This window comes from Cyphellophora attinorum, assembly GCF_001299255.1.
Source record: "Cyphellophora attinorum strain CBS 131958 chromosome Unknown Contig22, whole genome shotgun sequence".
Taxonomy (NCBI): domain Eukaryota; kingdom Fungi; phylum Ascomycota; class Eurotiomycetes; order Chaetothyriales; family Cyphellophoraceae; genus Cyphellophora; species Cyphellophora attinorum.
Window position 1 is genome coordinate 178,335 of NW_017253250.1, and position 18,108 is coordinate 196,442.

The window sequence follows — 18,108 nt, forward strand, 5'->3', positions numbered from 1 at the left end:
AGTCATCATTACGAAATGTTGCTCCTAACACCACGACGTCGACCAGTCCTGCGACAACTGCAGTCTCAGAGCAAGAAAAGCGATGTGTTCGGCGGCGGAGAGGTGCTGAACCAATCGCCTAGCAGTTTCAGAGCACTGCCGCGCTCGGCCGCGAAGAATGATGGCGGGTTGCGTCAGCGTCTCGTTAACGGCCGGAAATACTCAGGCTGCAATGTATCAACATACTTGCGCCAGCCACGGAGCGACGAGCGAATAAATGGACAGAGGGACGGCAGCATCGGTCGGACGTATGCTGATGCAGACCGAGCAGTTTCTTACACCATCTGAGGCATTTGCATCCCTGTAAAGAACTGAACTGCTCTTCGCTGAAGTTACCCAGCATCACGTGACCAACTTAGCGCGGCTCTAAGACGGTGGCTGAGGCAACTCTACCTGGAGACAAGAGTGACTCTCTGTCAGCTTCACAAAGAACTCTTCACAATCCCATCTCTATCATCCACAAACCTCGCCCATCCTCGCCATTCACACCTCAATTCGTCTGCCATCTTCCCAAGCGCTCCGAACGCACACACGAAAGAACTGTCCGCGCAATCCCTCCTGAGTCCGAATCATCCGTCTTCCCAACCACCGCAGTCATGTCCAACGAGCAGCCTTACGATCCGTATATCCCGCTGGAGGCCAGGGAGGCGCTGCTGGCGGTCAGAATCCGGGCAATCAGCGGACGGCGGCTCTTCAAGCTGTAAGTCAGACCCTTTTTGGGAGTTCGCGCAGTCCCTAGGCAGCGAGATAGATAGGGGCGCAACGGCATGCTCAGGACTTGACCGAGCCGGCAGCGGCCTCTCGAGTCGAGTACCTGTCCAGCGCTCTGGAGTCGCGGTATCGCGCCGACGGCTGGACTACCATCTCAACGCACTGCCCTGTCTGGATATATACTGACTTGCGACGATAGCAAATCGATGACACCGTCGGCGTAATGAGAGAAAACATCAACAAAGTATCTCAGAGAGGCGAGCGACTCGATTCGTTGCAAGATAAGACCGACAACTTGGCAGTCTCAGCTCAAGCTTCCGCCGTGGTGCCAACAGAGTCCGCAAGCAGATGTGGTGGAAGGACATGAAGATGCGCATGTGTCTTATTGTCGGCATTATCATCCTCTTGGTTGTCATTATTGTGCCAGCCGGTATGTCTAAACACCGAATTGTACGAGAAGAGTTACTGACCTCAATACAGTTGTTGCGACTACGAAGTAATTATGTGGACCGATTCGATACGCCCATCTCAGAACGATGGCGATTTGGCTTATGTACATTTGCGAACACCTACCACAGCGAATTGAATTGGAAGCGACACGATCGATGATGAGGAATTGTCGAAGCAACAGACCGAAGGTGCCGTTCTCGCGCCACCGCGGTTTTGAGCACACATGTATCAATGGATGGCGTTCACGAGGCGCATGTCAGCGTGTCTGGGCGCTATGAGCTAGGTACGACAATGACACTTGTTCCGAGCTTGCTTGCTTGCGGTCTCTCTGATCCTGAAGATCTATTCCTCCCTGGTCAAGTAAACTATTTCTCGTGAGCATCGAGTCGGGAAGATGGGCATGCCCGGCGCCTTTCGATCGCTGAGAACATCAGCGAACGGCGATGCCATTACCATGACCACATCTAAGAAGACATGCGACCGCAGCACTCGCAGCAAGAAGATGTCTAGAAATGCACTTTGCGGAGCGGACCATCGACCTGCAGCAGCATGCATGACGGAAATGGGCGCTACCAAAAATTTTCCTCACGCGCATGAACAGAAATGAACGAAAATTCGCAATATTTTGCTGATAGCAATTTTCATGCCCTCGACAAAACCCGTAGAATCCTCTCCGTCCCAGACAAGTGAATTTACTGCTTGACACAGTCATAAAGTATCTAAAAGCAGTGTTGTCGTGTGCCCTCACCGCCGCCCGCCGACTGCGGAGAAAAGTGTTCGACCTCTCCAATACGACTGCCCGCTATCAAAGCCCTCCCGCGCGTCAGATCTTTCTACTGACCTCGAACATATCTGCCGCATGACAACGTGAAGCCATGTCAGCTGTAAGCGCGGCTGCGGTGCGTGCAGCATCGCGGTCCTCTCGACTGGTCGGCAGCACACAATCAAGCAGAGCCCGCCTTGTGCGGCCTGCGCTCACAATAGCTTCACGGTCGCAGCGGCGGCAATATGCCTCCCACGAACCTCAACAACTATCTACGAGGTCGACAGTGGTCCAGCTGCTCAGTAACATTGGGTCAAAGCGAGAAGTGCAGCAATACCTGTCACACTTCACCTCAGTCTCATCGCAGCAATTCGCTGTCATCAAAGTGGGCGGTGCTATCTTGACGGAGCACCTACAGACCCTGTCTTCGGCGCTCGCATTCCTCAATCATGTTGGACTGTACCCTATTGTCGTCCACGGTGCAGGTCCGCAGCTGAACAAGATATTGGAAGATTCAGGCGTTGAACCACAATTCGAGGAAGGTATCAGAATAACAGACCCAAAGACACTGGGCATTGCTCGCGCTCTATTTCTGGAGGAGAATCTACGGCTTGTGGAGGAACTTGAGAGACTCGGCATCCGAGCGCGGCCTATCAATTCAGGCGTCTTCACCGCCGACTACCTCGACAAGGATAAATGGAACCTGGTGGGCAAGATCACAAGTGTGGACAAGAAGCCTATTGAGGCAGCGATCCAGGCCGGCTGTCTACCTATCTTGACATCTATGGCCGAGTCGTCATCTGGACAGATTCTTAACGTCAATGCAGATGTCGCAGCCGGTGAGCTGGCGCGTGCTATTCAGCCGCTGAAGATTGTCTATCTATCTGAGAAGGGCGGTCTGTTCAATGGCGACACTAAGGAGAAGATCTCCGCTATCAATCTTGATGAGGAGTACGATGACTTGATGTCACAATGGTGGGTCAGACACGGAACACGCCTCAAGATCAAGGAAATGAAGGACTTGCTCATGGACCTCCCTCGCACATCAAGTGTGGCTATCATCCACCCCGCGGATCTGCAAAAGGAATTGTTCACAGACTCTGGTGCTGGGACACTGATACGGCGCGGCAACAAAGTTCACGTCAACTCCTCGATCAGCGACTTCGCGACGTGAACCAGTTGAAGGAGGTTCTGATACGTGAACGAGAGGGTCTAGACGCTCGCGCGGTGGTGGATCGGTACGTCACCGACTTGCAAGGCAAGCCATTCAAAGCCTACTACGACGAACCTATGGAAGCACTTGCCATTGTCATGCCGCCAGCAGAGGGCACTCAGCTCGCACACCTCGCAACCTTGACAATCACTCGACAAGGATGGCTCACCAACGTGGCCGACAACATCTTTGCCAGCATCCGCAAAGATTTCCCTAAGCTGATGTGGACAGTCAAAGAGGACGACGAGAATCTCACCTGGTTCTTCGACAAGGCAGATGGCAGCTTTTCGAAAGATGGGGAGGTTTTGTTCTGGTACGGACTTGAGACTACGAATGAGGTGCAGGAACTGATGGTCGAGTTTAACAAACACGGGCGTGAGATGTTTGGCGGCATCAATCTCGAGTCCAAGTTGCAGAAAGCTGCACGGGCTGCGGCCAACCTTGCGTCATCAGCTGCTCGCTCAGCGGGTCTCTCCCAGGCTCGTGCCTACTCAACATCCACTCGAACACCCAGACGTCCTCAAGTGACCCAACCTTCGACTCAATCACGGAGGACATATGCAACAACTACCAACCCCAATCCTCCACTTGGGTCGAAGAACAGCTCCAACGACAAGCCATCGAGAGTGGCCATCATTGGCGCCCGCGGCTACACTGGCAAAGCTCTCATTGACCTCATCAACCGACACCCAAACCTAGACCTGCGGCATGTCTCTTCACGCGAACTTGCTGGGCAGAAGCTGCAAGGCTACAACAAGCGTGACATCACCTACGAGAATCTCTCCGTAGAAGAGGTCCGTCAGAAGGCAGAAAACGGCGATGTGGACTGCTGGGTGATGGCACTGCCCAATGGCGTTTGCAAGCCTTTCGTTGATGCCATCGATCAGACTGGCAAGGATCAGGTCGTCATCGACCTGAGCGCTGATTACCGCTTCGACTCAGGTTGGACATACGGTCTTCCAGAGTTGGTCGATCGCTCTGCCATCGCCCGAGCCAAGCGTATCTCAAACCCTGGATGCTATGCGACTGCTGCTCAGCTTGGTATTGCGCCTCTTCTAGAGCACCTCGGAGGTCAGCCAACCGTCTTCGGCGTGTCTGGTTACTCTGGCGCTGGCACTAAGCCCAGTCCAAAGAACGATGTCTCCAACTTGACGGACAATCTGATTCCGTACAGTTTGACAGACCATATCCACGAGCGGGAAATCACAGCACAGCTTGGCACGCCAATCGCGTTCATCCCTCACGTTGCTGTATGGTTCCAGGGCATCCACCATACCATCAACATCCCTCTAGCCAAGGAGATGTCATCACGGGATATCAGAAACGTGTATCAGGATCGATATGCTGGCGAAAAACTTCTCAAGGTCATCGGCGAAGCACCTCTGGTGAAGCAGATCTCTGGTCGACATGGAGTTGAGATGGGCGGATTTGCTGTTCACTCGAGTGGAAAGCGTGTGGTTGTGTGCGCTACGATTGACAATCTGCTTAAGGGTGCGGCGACTCAGTGTCTACGTAAGTCCCGTCTCGTCCCACAACGTTCAATTTTACTAATTGTGCACAGAGAACATGAATTTGGCTCTGGGTTATGGCGAGTATGAGGGAATACCACTTGATTGAACTGGATGAAGGTCGGACTGGGTTCTGGAACGGCGACACAAAAGTTTTGCACAACACTGGCCACGGCCAGCATAACGTAGAGAGGGGCATAAATCCATAATCTAGACCATTTGCGTCTCAGAGCACCGGTAGGATCTTGTCAATGGTACAAAATCCCAATGTCTAGCAGCAAAATTGGCGGGCCTCAGCCTGTGCTAGGATTGAAGAATCTCGATGTCGACGCCGCAGTGAGTTGCTGGTCACGCTGAACCAACTTTGTCCTATTTTGTTGTAGCAGGCGCGACTTTCATAATCCGCCCACACCTGCACCACGAACACTGCTCATCCTACCACCTCGACTTGATGCGACAAGTCGCACTTTCCCTTCTGCTGCAACGTTGTTGTCACTTCCGCCGTACTGTCTGCAAGTTGTTCATTTTTACTTTCGTAGCGAGGGCTTCCTCGTGTCGCCATGTTCTACAGCCACGAGCTTCTGACCAGCCGCCAGTACGGCGTTGCAACAATATGGTATGTGTGTTTCTGTCGGTGTTGGGTCTCTGCTGATGGTCTATCATGCTTGTCGCAACACTAGGCGCGAAATCGAACCTGAAGAAGGTGACTCGAAAGGCCATCCTCGACGTCGACATCCCAAGAGCATGCAACACAATCACCGACCCTGAGACACCACTTGCGCTGCGTTTACAAGCTAGTCTCCTGTAAGTGTCTTTGACTCATGCTGTGACACTTCTGATTATGCTAGCTATGGCATCTCGAGAGTCCACTCACAACAGTGCAATTATGTGCTCACCGACACACAAAGCTTTCGCGACAAGATGCGAGGCATCGCTCAGGTCATGCAGGATCTCGAGATTGACCCGGAAGTCAGTCGCACGAGGTACACGATTCCCTTCCTCGGAGATGCTGGGCGCAATGCTCATCAGTCTGCAGACCGGAACAGCTCAATCTTGCAGAAGATTCAGGATTCATCCCCGAACTGGACCTGATGTTCGACCTCTCTGCCTTCGACTTTCCCTCTACTGAGGTCAGCTCTCGTGGTTCGAGCGTTCTCTCACCATTCTCTCGACCTTCCAGTCAGAGCAGTGTCCACCTGGAAGAAGATGGCGATCTTGGTCTCGACATCCCATCTCTCGACACTCCTGGTGATTTCGGTGGCACGGGCTTCGGGCTTGGAGTTGAGTCCAGTGCTGGTACTCGCAGTGTTGCCAGGTCCGCCGCTTTGCAGCCGTATGAAGAAGAAGGTATCATCGCTGAGCCTGAATTCGAGATTGCCGAAGATGGAAGCTTGGTGGCCGCGACCAAGACTCGGTCAGAAGATGTCCATACGCCTGGCGGCAGCGGCGTAGCCGTCGGTGAGCCTGACTTTGCTGCACAAGGAGGTTCAGACCATGGGCTTGGGATCGATGCCGATGAAGTAAGTTTCTGATAGGTCCGAGACGCGTTATTGACTGGTTGAAGATTGCACGACGCGTTCAAGATGACGACATGATTATGTTTGGCGACGATGATGAGATGCGACTGCCAACTGCTGAGCCCTTCCCTGCAGTTCCTCGAACAGACAACGTTCAACCCGCGGATCTGCCACCACCTACTTCTCCTGTTCAAGCGTCTACAGCTGGCACATCATCGGCTGCTGCTCCTCAACAACGCGTCCGACCACAAAAGCAAGTCAAGGCCGACCACCGCACAGAGCTTCAGAACAAGGACCTAGGGGACTGGAGTAATGACTACCTCGACAACATGAAAGAGCTGGCGAAAGCCAAGGAACAGCATAGGTCTACCCTCCAAGGCAAGAGAAATGCTGCATTTTGGGTCTTAGGACAAGGTGTCGGCGGAGTCCAGGCGAATTTCGGCGTCGACAGAGAGCCTCACCCACTTGCAATCTTCAGTGGTCAAACATTACTCGATGCACTGATGGGTCCGCAAACCCAGCGAAGCCCCACGGGATCCAAGCGCGCAAGGAGTCAGTCTCCTGGTGCTGCAGACGGGCGCAGAGTCCGGGCCCGGTCCGAAGAAGACGCTGACGAGGTTGCGAGGCGTCTCGACGATGATCAAGTCATGCTTGGTCTTGATGATGAAGGCATTATGGTTCAAGGGGATGAGCAGAACCTGGTAAGAGCGTTCCTCGCTTGTTGCTTCTGTCTTGCTGACCACAATCTGCAGGAGAGCGAAGTTGGACGTCGCGCAGGATCCAGCTTGCCTGACCCCGACTCAATTCTGCCGTGGAACCGATCTGCAAGCGCTTCTCGTCACGGATCCGCTCGACCCTTCGGTGGCAGCGGTGGCCCTGGCATCAGCTCTAGTGTCGGTGGTGTCGGCAGCTTTCGTGGACCTGGCAGCAGCGTTGATCTTCCTCGCAGTCGTCAAGCTTCGGTTTTGGCTAAGTTCCGCAACCGTCGACTTTCTGCCAGCCCTTCGATGGGGAGGGGCGCAATGCCACCCATGGACCTCGAGGATCTTAGGGACATCCACGGGAATCGTCTGTCTGATCTGCTCGACGAGGAAGGCATTCTTCCAGGTGGCGATGAGTACGACCTCGCCATCGGTAACGACGAGTTCGAACAGTATGGCCCTGCTGCCAATGTCGACACCCAGACCGCTCAGACGAGTCAGTGGATGCGCAAGACTCTCGAAGATGAGTCGCTCAACTTCTTGGGCTTCGTTGAGCTCAATCTACAAGGCACTCGTGTCGATGAGGAAGGCATAGAAGTTCAAGTGAGGGAGTCACGAGACGAGGTCACTATGGATGATCTTCTTCCGCCCAAGGAGAATTCACCTGTGGTAGCCGCTCAGGCTCTGCTGCACGTCCTGACTTTGGTCACGAAGGGTATGTTGACAGTGCGGCAGGATGAGCCGTTCGACTCGCCGATTGTACTGAGCGCTGTCGAGCATGAACCTGTTCGCCGCAACGAATCAGATGAAGGTGATGCTGACAACGAGAGGGTTGCTGATCACACCGAACGACAAGATGAAGGCCATGAGGACGATCAAGAAGAAGAAGAGTACCACACCGCTGAGGAGGACAATGGCGGCGAAGAGTCTGATGGCGCTGATGGCGACGACGAGGATGACGAGCTGTGATCTGTGAGATCTGCGTGTATTCGATCGAACGCTGTGGAGTTGCGTGGAACGACACCAATGTCGACAACCCGAGGATCATGTTGTAACAGCAGGCAGCATCGAAGCGTGAATGCGCCTCGACGTTACAAGAGCGCGGGCCGAGAAGAAGTGTGCCGATGGAACGGGAGGACTCAGACGAGATGAGACCAGCCGTGTAATGTACATCTCGAGTGCATCGACATGGTGCTGCGATTAGCAATGATAGCTGCACTCGTTTGCTCCGAGAATATCACGCACACCCTCCTGTCATCAGCACCCTCATGTCAAAGCTGCTGCCGAGATCGTCAACCGGGCCGTTCGCATAATTAAATAGCTGTGCCAGCGCCAAGATTGCCCCAGTAGCCATACCCTTTCGCTCACCCAAATGTCGACTTCTCACTTTCAGCCTTCCCCTTTCAGATCCCCTGGGGATCGTCAAGGAAGTCCAACCATATTGTGTCCACGGATACTCATGCTCGGGGCGGCAAGGACCCCATGGGGAGACGCGATCCTCAAAATCAGCTTTCGTAGACAACAAAATTGATCTCACGCGTCTTGAGACTGTAGCTTCGAGATGACTATGATCGGATAGAGCTCAGACTGAAACTCATTCTGACATAGGGGCCAGTGTAGGACGGATCTGTAGGAGGTGTGATGAAGGTTGAAAGTTGTGGTGAGTGTCTTGGCAGAGATGGAGGGAGGGTGATTGATCACAGATAGTGACCATCGGTCGAGCGCCTCTGAGGGTCCGTGTTGACGAGCTTCCGCGGGAATGGCAACGTGTGAGCATAGCAGGTCGTGTGTGTGCGCTGAAGAGGGGCCAGCAGCTGGTAAAGATCGACCGGGTGGTGGTGGTGGTGATAGTGGTCATCCGGTCTCATGTAGAAATTAGCTGCGCCGGTTGACATGGACTAGTGGGCTTGTCATCCGGTCTCGTGTAGAAGTTGACTTCGCCGGTTGACAAGACGTGCCGGTGGAGTTCGCGTGACGCCTTCTGTTCGTGGCATCGTCACGATATCTTGATGACGGTCGCCTTCGTGGCGTCCCTGCTGCTCCGGCGCAGCTTACAAGCGCGAGTAGAGAGCGTAGCACCGGTGAGACTCAGACCGTTATCCGGTCTCACGTAAGGCTTGGCTGAGCCGGTTGACGCTTCGGACGGGCGAGGAAGGCGCATTGGTGAAGCACCTGCCGTTCGAGGCATTGCCAAGGGGATCTGAGCACAGGTGGCAGGTACATCATAGCGAGCGCTCCTTCCCACCAGCATTCCTTGACAACACCACGATCGGCAGGCGCATCACACGAGCGCACCTTCACATTCATGGTCGCTGACGATGTTACGAGTGGCAGGCGCATCACAGCGATCGCTCCTTCTCAACAGTGTTCCCTAACGACGTCACGACTGGCAGGTGCGTCGCCTCGCACCTTCCACGAATGTTTGCGTTGTCATCCGGCTTGTCATGGTTCTTCGAGAGACCGGATGACAAAATCATCTCGACGTTGCGATTCCAGCTGTTGTGGCTTATCTGTGGTTTGTGAGGTGCGGTCGCTGGTGGACCAGCTCTGTTGCTCGTGTCCTTGAAGAGGACTGGGGCGTAGGCCGCAAGCGAGGGCGATACGAAGTCGAAAGCCCTCGTCATCCGGTTTATGAAACTTCATGAGCGCCCGTCAGCCCGTCGTACGAATATATTCCCTTGTGAAGGGCTTTCTTGAAGGTCATGGACATCTTTTGCTACATCGACTACCTTCTGTAACCCAATCTGACTCGGCCATCAAATAGCCCGTCCCCCATCAATATGATGGTCCACACCCGTAACAAAACTCGCTTCATCACTCGCAAGCCACAGCGCGACATTCGCAACGTCCTCCTTCGTCGTCACGCGCCCCAGCGGGATCTGCAGCACCTGCGCCGCCTTCTTGTGTTGCTCCTCGGACCCATCGAATCCGGGAATGAAATTCGACGCCAACTGTGTGGGCACCAGCACTGGACAAACGCAATTGCATCGGATCCCCTTCCCACCAAACTCGTGCGCGAGAGCCTTGGAGGCGTTTGAGACGGCGGCTTTCGAGGAGTTGTACCATGTCAAGCCTCCGCGTGGGCGGATTGCGGCGATGGACGAGATGTTGACTACTGAGCCGGCCCCGCGCGCGATCATTAGTGGAAAGATGGCTTGGACGGAGTGGAATATTGACTTGACGTTGACCGTGTAGACTTTGTCGAACTCGCGTTCGGCGACCGTGAGAGATGACTGGTTTGGGTAGGCTGTACCGGCGTTGTTGACTAGTACATCGACCTGCCCGCCGTATGCTTTGGAGATGTGTGCCGCAATTCTGTCCCAATCTGGCCGGCTGGTGACGTCGTGGTGCAATGCTTCTGCTCGATGGCCTTGAGAAGCCAGGGCGTCCGCCACGGTTTTCGCGGCGCCCTCGTTGAAGTCTGTGACCAGAATCGTGGCTCCTTCTTGAGCGAACTTCTTGCAGATGGCTTCGCCTATGCCAGCTCCACCGCCAGTCACAAGGACTACTTTGCCATCTAAGCGTCCCGACTTGCTCAAGTGCCCTGCGGCTTGAGCAAGCCGGTCTGTTGGCGACATGCTGCTGATCAGGGTGAGACTGTGCAAAAGGTGACTTATGATACCAATGCACCGCTTAGCTGAATGATGTGAAGATAAGCCTACTCTCGTGCCCAACCCAGGGTTCTGGTACTAATACTCCCCATATGCCAAGACCTGGTAGGTTTGTGGAGGGGGCCGCCTTAACGCCGCAGACCCAGATGATCGGCACTGGCGCTCTGCCACTCAATCCGAGCCGCGGTCAAACGACAACAAGCATGTGTAGCTCTGGCGGACTTTGAGTGGCAGCGCGCGTCGGGAACGGTGGATACAAATGCGAACGGTTCCTTCCAACCAATGACTGGGAATCAGTATACAATTCATCGCTTTCATGCTTATGCTCTGCGGCTTCCGAAGAGTTCGTTCCTCAAATATCAGCCATGCAGAAGACCAGTAGGTTGCTTCAAGCATCTCGCGATCTGTGCATTCCTCCTCTGAGACGGGGCCTGGCAACCGCAACGACAACGACAACAGTTCGAGCAACCCCACTGAGTGAGAGATTCGGCGCTGAAGTTTCCGGCATCGACTGGAGCCGCCCTCTTAGCCCAGAGGTCGTGAGAACAATCATCGAGCTGCAGAACAAATGGGGCGTGCTTGCTTTCCGACAGACCAACCTGAACGACGATGGCCACGTAACGTATTCCAGGAACTTCGGCGCACTCGAGACGGCACACGCACTCAACAAGCCACGTCGAGCTTCTTCAGTTCATCTATACGATGCCGGGAACCTAGGACCAGACGACAAGATCATCCCTCAGCATTCCAGAGCCTGGTGGCACACAAAGGCGAACGGTCTGTGGCACACCGATTCCTCTTTCCGCCAGCATCGATCATCCTATAGCGCGCTGCGGGCAGTCGAGCTACCTCCTGCTGGTGGTCAGACTAAGTATGCCGACATGCGGACAGCGTATTTAGAGCTTCCCCAAGACTTGAAGGACGTCGCGAAGAATGCCGTCGCCGAACACTGGATATGGCATTCCAGGAAACTAGCGGCGCCTGGCGAGTTCGAGAAGCCCACAGAGGAAGAGAGGACCGCCATACCTCCAGCATACCACAAAGTCGTGCAACTTGCACCGGATGGCGTAAGCGATACGCTCTACGTAGCAAGCCATATCAGGAAGATCGTGGGCATGTCTGAAAGAGACTCCACCGCGTTGATCAAGGCGTTGTTGGACCATGCTCAGCAAGAGAAGTATCAGATTGGCGTCAAGTGGAAGAACGTTGGCGACATCGTCCAGTGGGACAATCGGTGTACGATGCATCGCGCAACGGCTTTCAAGGACCAGGAAAACCGCCGGGACATGCGTCGAACCACTGTCTTCGACTATGGAAACGCTGCCTTCGGAGTGAAGCACGAACTAGGGCGCAGCGATGTTGATCTGCTTGTTGGTGGTAGCAGGGATATTGCTGCAGAGCGAACTCCTGAGACTCAGACCCAGCAGCAGATATTCGATCTGTAGCAGAAGTTGGCTATCGCAAACATCGCTAGTTCCGGCCGGCACTTAATTCTGACAAAACCGGTTCATTGTAATCATATGTTGAAGAATTCTGTTGAGTCCTGATCATTGATGAGCCACGATGGCCAGTTGTTGGCGTCCATATCAAAGATGTCGGCGTGCATAACACCGTAAAGGTGCTCATCGGGCGCCAGTCCAGTATTGGCTAAGGTCGGCTCTGTTATGACTGATTGAAACACTTGTCCGTAGTCCATGCCATTTTGCGTGCTAGGAGTGCTCTGCTGATCAAATACTGGAATCTGAGTATCGAGGATCTCTGCGCTGAGGCCAGCAACAGCTTCAAAATCGGCTGGTGCTAGCGCAGAATATGTGCCGCCGGCGTCTGAGTTCATTCCAGCGTTAGGATCAGGTGCTCTTCCGACCCTAAGCTGTGATGAAGAATCGACGGCTACCTTCTGAGTCGATGCAGTCGATTTCCGGCGTCGTGTGCTGACGCCAGTCTTGAGGAGTGGGTCGAGGCGCTGCAGTGCTCGCGAGCAGCATTTCATGCTTTCGTTCTGCTGGCCGAGTCTCAAGAAGATTCTTTTGCAAGAGTGCCATGCGCTCGTAGCCTCGTCTCTGATAGTCGGAGTGGTATTTGGCGCTCTGATCGCAACAAGACAGATGAGTGCAGCGTGAAAGGCCCGAAACCAATGCATAAACGTAATGCTTGCCATTTTTGGGAACGAGTCTTGCAACACTTTCCAGCTCGCAGAGATCGCAATGGCAGCCCGAAAGCACGGTTCGGCAGCCTCGGGCGAAGACGTCTCCAATAGCGGCTTGCGAAAGATAACGAGGATGCTGTGATTCACAATCATGTGTAGCACGAGTGATTGAACGCATCGAGCTCTCTCCTCAACCCCGACCAGCCCATGAGCGTGCATCACAGATCCGTCATGCTGCAGGAGTGCAGGTAGCGTTTCAAACCAGTCCAGAATTCGTTTCTGTCCCGATCTGGCTCTAGCCAAGTCGAACTTGTGAATATCGCTAGTAGAATCTTGAACCACGGTTCGAATGATCTCCATCAGCTGAAATGTACAGCGGTTGTAGGAAATCTCATGAGGATACGCAACAGAATGATTGACATCGCCTCCGAACAGATGATCGTCGCTGATGTCTTCCGGCAGGTCAGTGTCAAAGTAGCCGAGCCCTGTTGGGCGCCCGAACATGATCGACAAAGCCGTCTCCTGAGCTGCGATGGTGTGGAAGATGCGACGCCGAACCTCCGCCTCTTCCCTTGAGAGGTTGCTGATCCATCGCGGATCTCGATGTAACCCCATAGATTGCGCTATTCGGATTACCATGCCCATAAGTGGCCAGTACTCGTTCAGACGGCCCTCATGCTGCAGATACACAGCAATATAGGAGAACGTGGCCACAGTGTCGAGTGACGGCATCGTCAAGAACTTCGAGATTCGGAGCAAGTGCAGCGATGCACTGATGAACTGCCACGAAGATTCGTCTGGACCGACCAGATCACCCAGCGCAAGGATCGCAAAGATCAATGCCACCTCTTGGGGAGGCGGGAGTGAATCCGCAGTAATGCAGCGCTCGAACTTTGCACTATCCACGGGGTGGGAAGATAATGGTGCAAAGGGTCGACAATCTCAAAATACGAATCGAGGTGCTGCTCGAGCTGCTCCTTTCCCATGGCGTGTAGTAGACCGACCATTTCTGGAACGCCATAATGGGCTGGGAACATTTGACCAAAGAGATCCCGATCACTGGTGACAGTCTGACCGTCTGTGCCACCAAAGAAAGCAAACAGCAGATCGGAGGAGTTGTTGGGTGCCAACGAGATCATCCGTTGCAGCAGAGTAGGCGCGCTAGTGCCGCCCATGTAAAACGACCGTCCATAATACACGTCTTCATCAGGTAGCGTGCTTTCCGACGTACGTCGTCGTTTCTGACCACGAGCGGAATCTGCCTTCTGCTGTTTTCGCAGGGACGACAGAGCTGCTTCCAATTCCGCGACACGTGCTCGTAAGACCCGGCCCTCATCCTCGGCAGAGGCATCTGAGTCGTTCAGGGTTGATAAAGCTTCTGAGCTCAGTGCTTCGTAGGCACACTCGGTCGTCCGCTGGCGCTTAAGGCATTCGGAGCACGGTACTCGCCTATTGCATTTCCGCTTCGAGCGATGGCACGGTATGCAAGCTTGTAGCGACCGTGCCCGCATCGTCCTAGTCGCTTCAATCTGCTGCACGTTAGTTTTACCAGTCATGGATCATGTTGGCAAGCCAGATCTGTATGGCACAACGATCAAGCTACAGCGACTGTGTGCGTTGCAGCTGTGGCAGAAGCGGGATGTTGTTCTCCACACAGATATGCAGTAACACATGGTAACAGCAAGACGGAACGGCTGTCCGGGAAGAAATCCTGGGGTTAGTGCTCGGCTAAACGGCCGAACGGCTGTCTCCCACGGCCGACATGCCAGTCACACGGGAGGGCGACGCTCGGCGTCTGAGTATAAGTCTTCGAAGTGAGGTTCTTAAGCGGCATGCTCAGACTTGCAAGGGATTCATGCAGAATCTCATGCCACTTGAGCAGTGATGTGGCAAACCAATAGAAACCGTCAAGGCTTGATTGTAAATCATGAAGGAGGAATTCAGCAGACTGAAGTCGTACTATCAGCATGTCTGCTGCCTCGAGCTAGTAAGTATGTCAATAAGGCAGGTCCCATAATGCTCTTCTCGATGATCGGCCGTCGTGGGTGAAGTGATCGAGGTGGGCGCGAAGGACTTGAAGGAAGCTGGAGCTCGGAGGAGTTGCTCTCAACCGTCTTGGCGCGTGACCGGGCTGACTGAACCGCCCGTCGCGCCGGATGACAAAGACTTTCCTGACGCGGTTTTAACGACAACTGCCTTTTCCAACGCTTGGTCGACGATCCCGCTCTTGAAAAAAGACTTCATCGGGTTAAGGCTAAGGAGTCAACGACAAGAATATACAATGACATGCGAGTTTCGGTCATCTGGGCAATTGAAGACAGTATTATGCTATGGAAGACTTATTCACCTTAAGAGCGCCAGGCGGCACTTACCTAGACAGCGCGGCAGGAATGCACAAGGCTCGACCCTTCTCAGCCCTCACCGAACAAAGGCACAGGTGGCCGGTGCTTCATCCACTGTTTTCCTCGCCTGCCGGTCCAGTTGCCCGGCACAGTCAAGCTCAACGTGAATCCGAATGACGGATCTCGTGGAGCATACCCTGCTCGCATTGACTCGCAACAGGAAACAACAGCAGATGGTCATAGAGGCAATCGTTATGAAGCTGATGTGAAAAAACTACAAGAAGCGACGAAGCGTAAGTTGTCCACCATTGAATTGGCTACGCGAAATGCATCTTCACCGGCATCTTCCTTAACCTGCTACACCCTGGATCGACGTCGACCCAGGCAACCATCCTTATATTCTTGCTTTACTCGCGCGTCTGTCAGGTACAGCCATCACCATGGTCTTGGTAATCTGAAACTCCTGCAGGCCCCACTTTCCGCCCTCGACACCAAAGCCGCTGTGCTTCACCCCACTGAAGGGTATCTCTCCGCCAGCAATGACACCGGTATTGATGGCGACCATACCAACTTCGAGACCCTCGCCCATCCGCCACATCCTTGCATGGTCCTGCGTGCACACATAGCTACCCAGCCCCACCTCAGATGCATTGGCCATCTCCAGAACCTCTTCTTCTGTGTCAAAGGCATACAGGGGTGCGACAGGCCCAAAGATCTCCTCGCCGTGTGACAGCATGTCCGGCTTCATGCCTGACAGCACAGCTGGTTGGACGAAGAAGCCACTGCCGCCATCACCACTCGATTCTGACTTTTCCGTCGGTTTCCCAAACAGTACATCAGCTCCCTTCTGGATCGCGTCCCGAACATGGGCCTGCACTTTCTCCAACCCTCTCCCCGTTGTCAGCGGTCCAACAACTACGCCGTCTCCAAATCCATCACCAAATTTGAGCTTCTGGAATCTACCCACCAGCCCCTTCGAAAAAGCCTCATACACTCCGCGCTGCACGTAGATCCGATTCGCACAAACACACGTCTGACCTGAGTTCCTTACCTTGGCCGCCATGACGGCGTCAAGCGCCGTCTCAAGGTCACAGTCGTCAAACACAATGAACGGCGCGTTCCCGCCGAGCTCGAGACTCAGCTTCTTGAGACTGTCCGCACACTGCTTCATTAACAACTTCCCAACAGCAGTTGAGCCAGTGAACGACAGCTTCTTGATCGTGGGCTCCCGACACAGCGCCTCTCCGACCTCCGCGAGCCTCTGCGGACCACAGGTTACGACATTGAGCACGCCGGCCGGCAAGCCCGCCTCAGCACCCAAATGTGCAATCGCAAGCGCCGTCAGCGACGTCTCCCCTGCCGGCTTCAGCACAACAGAACAGCCTGCCGCGATTGCGGCCCCAGCCTTCCTCGTCACCATCGCCGCTGGGAAGTTCCAGGGCGTCAGACATGCCACCACACCGATCGGCTGCTGCAGTGCGAAGACACGATTGTCCGCATTCGTTAACGATGGAACGACTTCTCCGTACTGCCGCTCCGCTTCGCCCGCGTAGAAGTGCAGGTAGGATGCCGCGAAGGCGACTTCGCCCTTGGCTTCGGCATATGGCTTGCCGTTCTCCATCGTGAGGATCGTGCCGATATCTGCGGCATTGGCGATGAGGAGGTCAGCCCATTTGCGGAGTATGGTGCCGCGAGTTTTGGGATTGGTTGTTTTCCAGTTTTTGAACGCGCGTGCGGCGTGGTTGGAGGCAATACTGACGTCTTGGGCTGTGCAGTCCGGAAGAGTGGCGATCGTGCGTTCAGTCGAGGGGTTGATGACGGTGAAGGCGTTGCCTGTTGATGCCCTGGCCCATTCGCCGTTGATGTAGCAGTCGGTGCGCCACAGGTTGGCGTTGGAGAGGTTTGGCGGCGACATGTTGCTCGTTCTTCTGTGTGTTATGTTGGTGAGAGCAACAACAAGCACGGCAGAGGCTCGTACGAATCAGTAGTGCCATGCTTGAGCTACTCGAAGCCAATCGTCGTCCAAATTGGATCAAGCGGGCGGCTTGAATGCCGAATGTGAGATGCGGCGATAGTGCGGAAACGGGGTGTTCACCATACTGATGTGCCAAGACCACCGTCGATACCAGCACTGTCTCTTATGCTGGATCATAGTCCATCAGACTGCCTTTGACCAGAGTGTGGACACCTCGTCGACATTTCAACATGAACGGGCAGAACCACCAGAACGGAACAAGCACACACTCAACCGGCTCCCTGGAGGCCGCCCTCCAGGATGCCAAGCCCAACCATATGAAGGCCCAACTAGCTGCCGGGGCTGTCGTCAGCGCCATGTCGATCCGCTATTCTCGCGGCATCGAAATCGTTGGCTACGCTGCGGCAGCCAAGATGGATGGCGTCCTCATCGACCTCGAGCACAGCAGCATCGACCTCGACCAGTGTGCACAGTTCACCCTTGCAGCGCTCGCTCACGGCATCACACCCGTCGTCCGCGTACCATCACTCGCCAGCTCTTATGTGGCGAGGGCGCTGGACGGCGGCGCTCAGGGCATCATCATGCCACATGCTGAGACCGCAGCAGATGCGACAGCCTGTGCTAAGGCAGCCAAGTTCTTTCCAGATGGGAATCGCTCGGCTATAGGCGGGTTGGCGGCGTTAGGGTATGGGGCCCATGCTACGATTGATGCGAATCGAGCAGTCAACGGGCAAGTGCTGACCATCATCATGATCGAAACGTTGGCTGCTCTGGACAATCTGGAGCAGATTGCTGCTGTCCCGGGCGTCGATGTGTTGCTTATTGGGACGAATGACTTGACGGCGCAGTACGAGATTCCGGGACAGCATGATGATACGAGAATCACACAGGCGTACCAGAGAGTCATTGATGTGTGTAGGAAATCGAACAAAGCTGTTGGAATTGGCGGCTTGTATGCTAGGCAGGATCTAATTGACAAGTTTGTGAAGATGGCGGACGGAATCGGGCGGTTCGTCATGTGTGGAAGTGACCAGGACTATGTTCTTGAGGGCGCCAGGAGAACAGCGAAGTGGCTTGATAGTTATAACGATGCTTGATATTATGGTCCATCCCTAAATGACCATGAGAATGC

General features: G+C 54.4%; 8 protein-coding genes across 8 annotated transcripts; 5 read left to right on the forward strand and 3 right to left on the reverse strand.

The window, feature by feature from the left end:
* Positions 1 to 635: 635 nt before the first annotated feature.
* On the forward strand, positions 636 to 1,250 carry AB675_137 (uncharacterized protein; the record flags this gene model as incomplete). Its single annotated transcript, XM_018141264.1, has 3 exons — positions 636 to 739; positions 1,053 to 1,180; positions 1,231 to 1,250. The coding sequence occupies 3 exons, from the start codon at positions 636 to 638 to the stop codon at positions 1,248 to 1,250; spliced, it is 252 nt and encodes an 83-aa protein (XP_017997764.1).
* Positions 1,251 to 2,075: 825 nt separating this feature from the next.
* On the forward strand, positions 2,076 to 4,793 carry AB675_138 (Protein arg-6, mitochondrial; the record flags this gene model as incomplete). The annotated part of the gene is made up of 3 exons (XM_018141275.1): positions 2,076 to 3,098; positions 3,143 to 4,688; positions 4,738 to 4,793. 3 exons carry the CDS (start codon positions 2,076 to 2,078, stop codon positions 4,791 to 4,793), a joined length of 2,625 nt encoding a protein of 874 aa, XP_017997739.1.
* A 552-nt stretch (positions 4,794 to 5,345) lies between these two features.
* On the forward strand, positions 5,346 to 7,871 carry AB675_139 (Meiotic recombination protein rec8; the record flags this gene model as incomplete). Its single annotated transcript, XM_018141286.1, has 5 exons — positions 5,346 to 5,488; positions 5,533 to 5,667; positions 5,721 to 6,204; positions 6,249 to 6,902; positions 6,954 to 7,871. 5 exons carry the CDS (start codon positions 5,346 to 5,348, stop codon positions 7,869 to 7,871), a joined length of 2,334 nt encoding a protein of 777 aa, XP_017997643.1.
* Positions 7,872 to 9,658: 1,787 nt separating this feature from the next.
* AB675_140 (4-formylbenzenesulfonate dehydrogenase TsaC1/TsaC2) lies at positions 9,659 to 10,480 on the reverse strand (the record flags this gene model as incomplete). The annotated part of the gene is made up of 1 exon (XM_018141298.1): positions 9,659 to 10,480. The coding sequence occupies one exon, from the start codon at positions 10,478 to 10,480 to the stop codon at positions 9,659 to 9,661; it is 822 nt and encodes a 273-aa protein (XP_017997656.1).
* A 398-nt stretch (positions 10,481 to 10,878) lies between these two features.
* On the forward strand, positions 10,879 to 11,958 carry AB675_141 (Alpha-ketoglutarate-dependent 2,4-dichlorophenoxyacetate dioxygenase; the record flags this gene model as incomplete). Its single annotated transcript, XM_018141309.1, has 1 exon — positions 10,879 to 11,958. One exon carries the CDS (start codon positions 10,879 to 10,881, stop codon positions 11,956 to 11,958), a length of 1,080 nt encoding a protein of 359 aa, XP_017997756.1.
* A 71-nt stretch (positions 11,959 to 12,029) lies between these two features.
* Positions 12,030 to 13,834, reverse strand: AB675_142 (uncharacterized protein; the record flags this gene model as incomplete). The annotated part of the gene is made up of 2 exons (XM_018141320.1): positions 12,030 to 13,557; positions 13,611 to 13,834. 2 exons carry the CDS (start codon positions 13,832 to 13,834, stop codon positions 12,030 to 12,032), a joined length of 1,752 nt encoding a protein of 583 aa, XP_017997694.1.
* A 1,561-nt stretch (positions 13,835 to 15,395) lies between these two features.
* Positions 15,396 to 16,916, reverse strand: AB675_143 (Glutarate-semialdehyde dehydrogenase DavD; the record flags this gene model as incomplete). Its single annotated transcript, XM_018141331.1, has 1 exon — positions 15,396 to 16,916. The coding sequence occupies one exon, from the start codon at positions 16,914 to 16,916 to the stop codon at positions 15,396 to 15,398; it is 1,521 nt and encodes a 506-aa protein (XP_017997636.1).
* A 290-nt stretch (positions 16,917 to 17,206) lies between these two features.
* AB675_144 (4-hydroxy-2-oxovalerate aldolase) lies at positions 17,207 to 18,073 on the forward strand (the record flags this gene model as incomplete). The annotated part of the gene is made up of 1 exon (XM_018141342.1): positions 17,207 to 18,073. The coding sequence occupies one exon, from the start codon at positions 17,207 to 17,209 to the stop codon at positions 18,071 to 18,073; it is 867 nt and encodes a 288-aa protein (XP_017997736.1).
* Between the last annotated feature and the right edge of the window lie 35 nt (positions 18,074 to 18,108).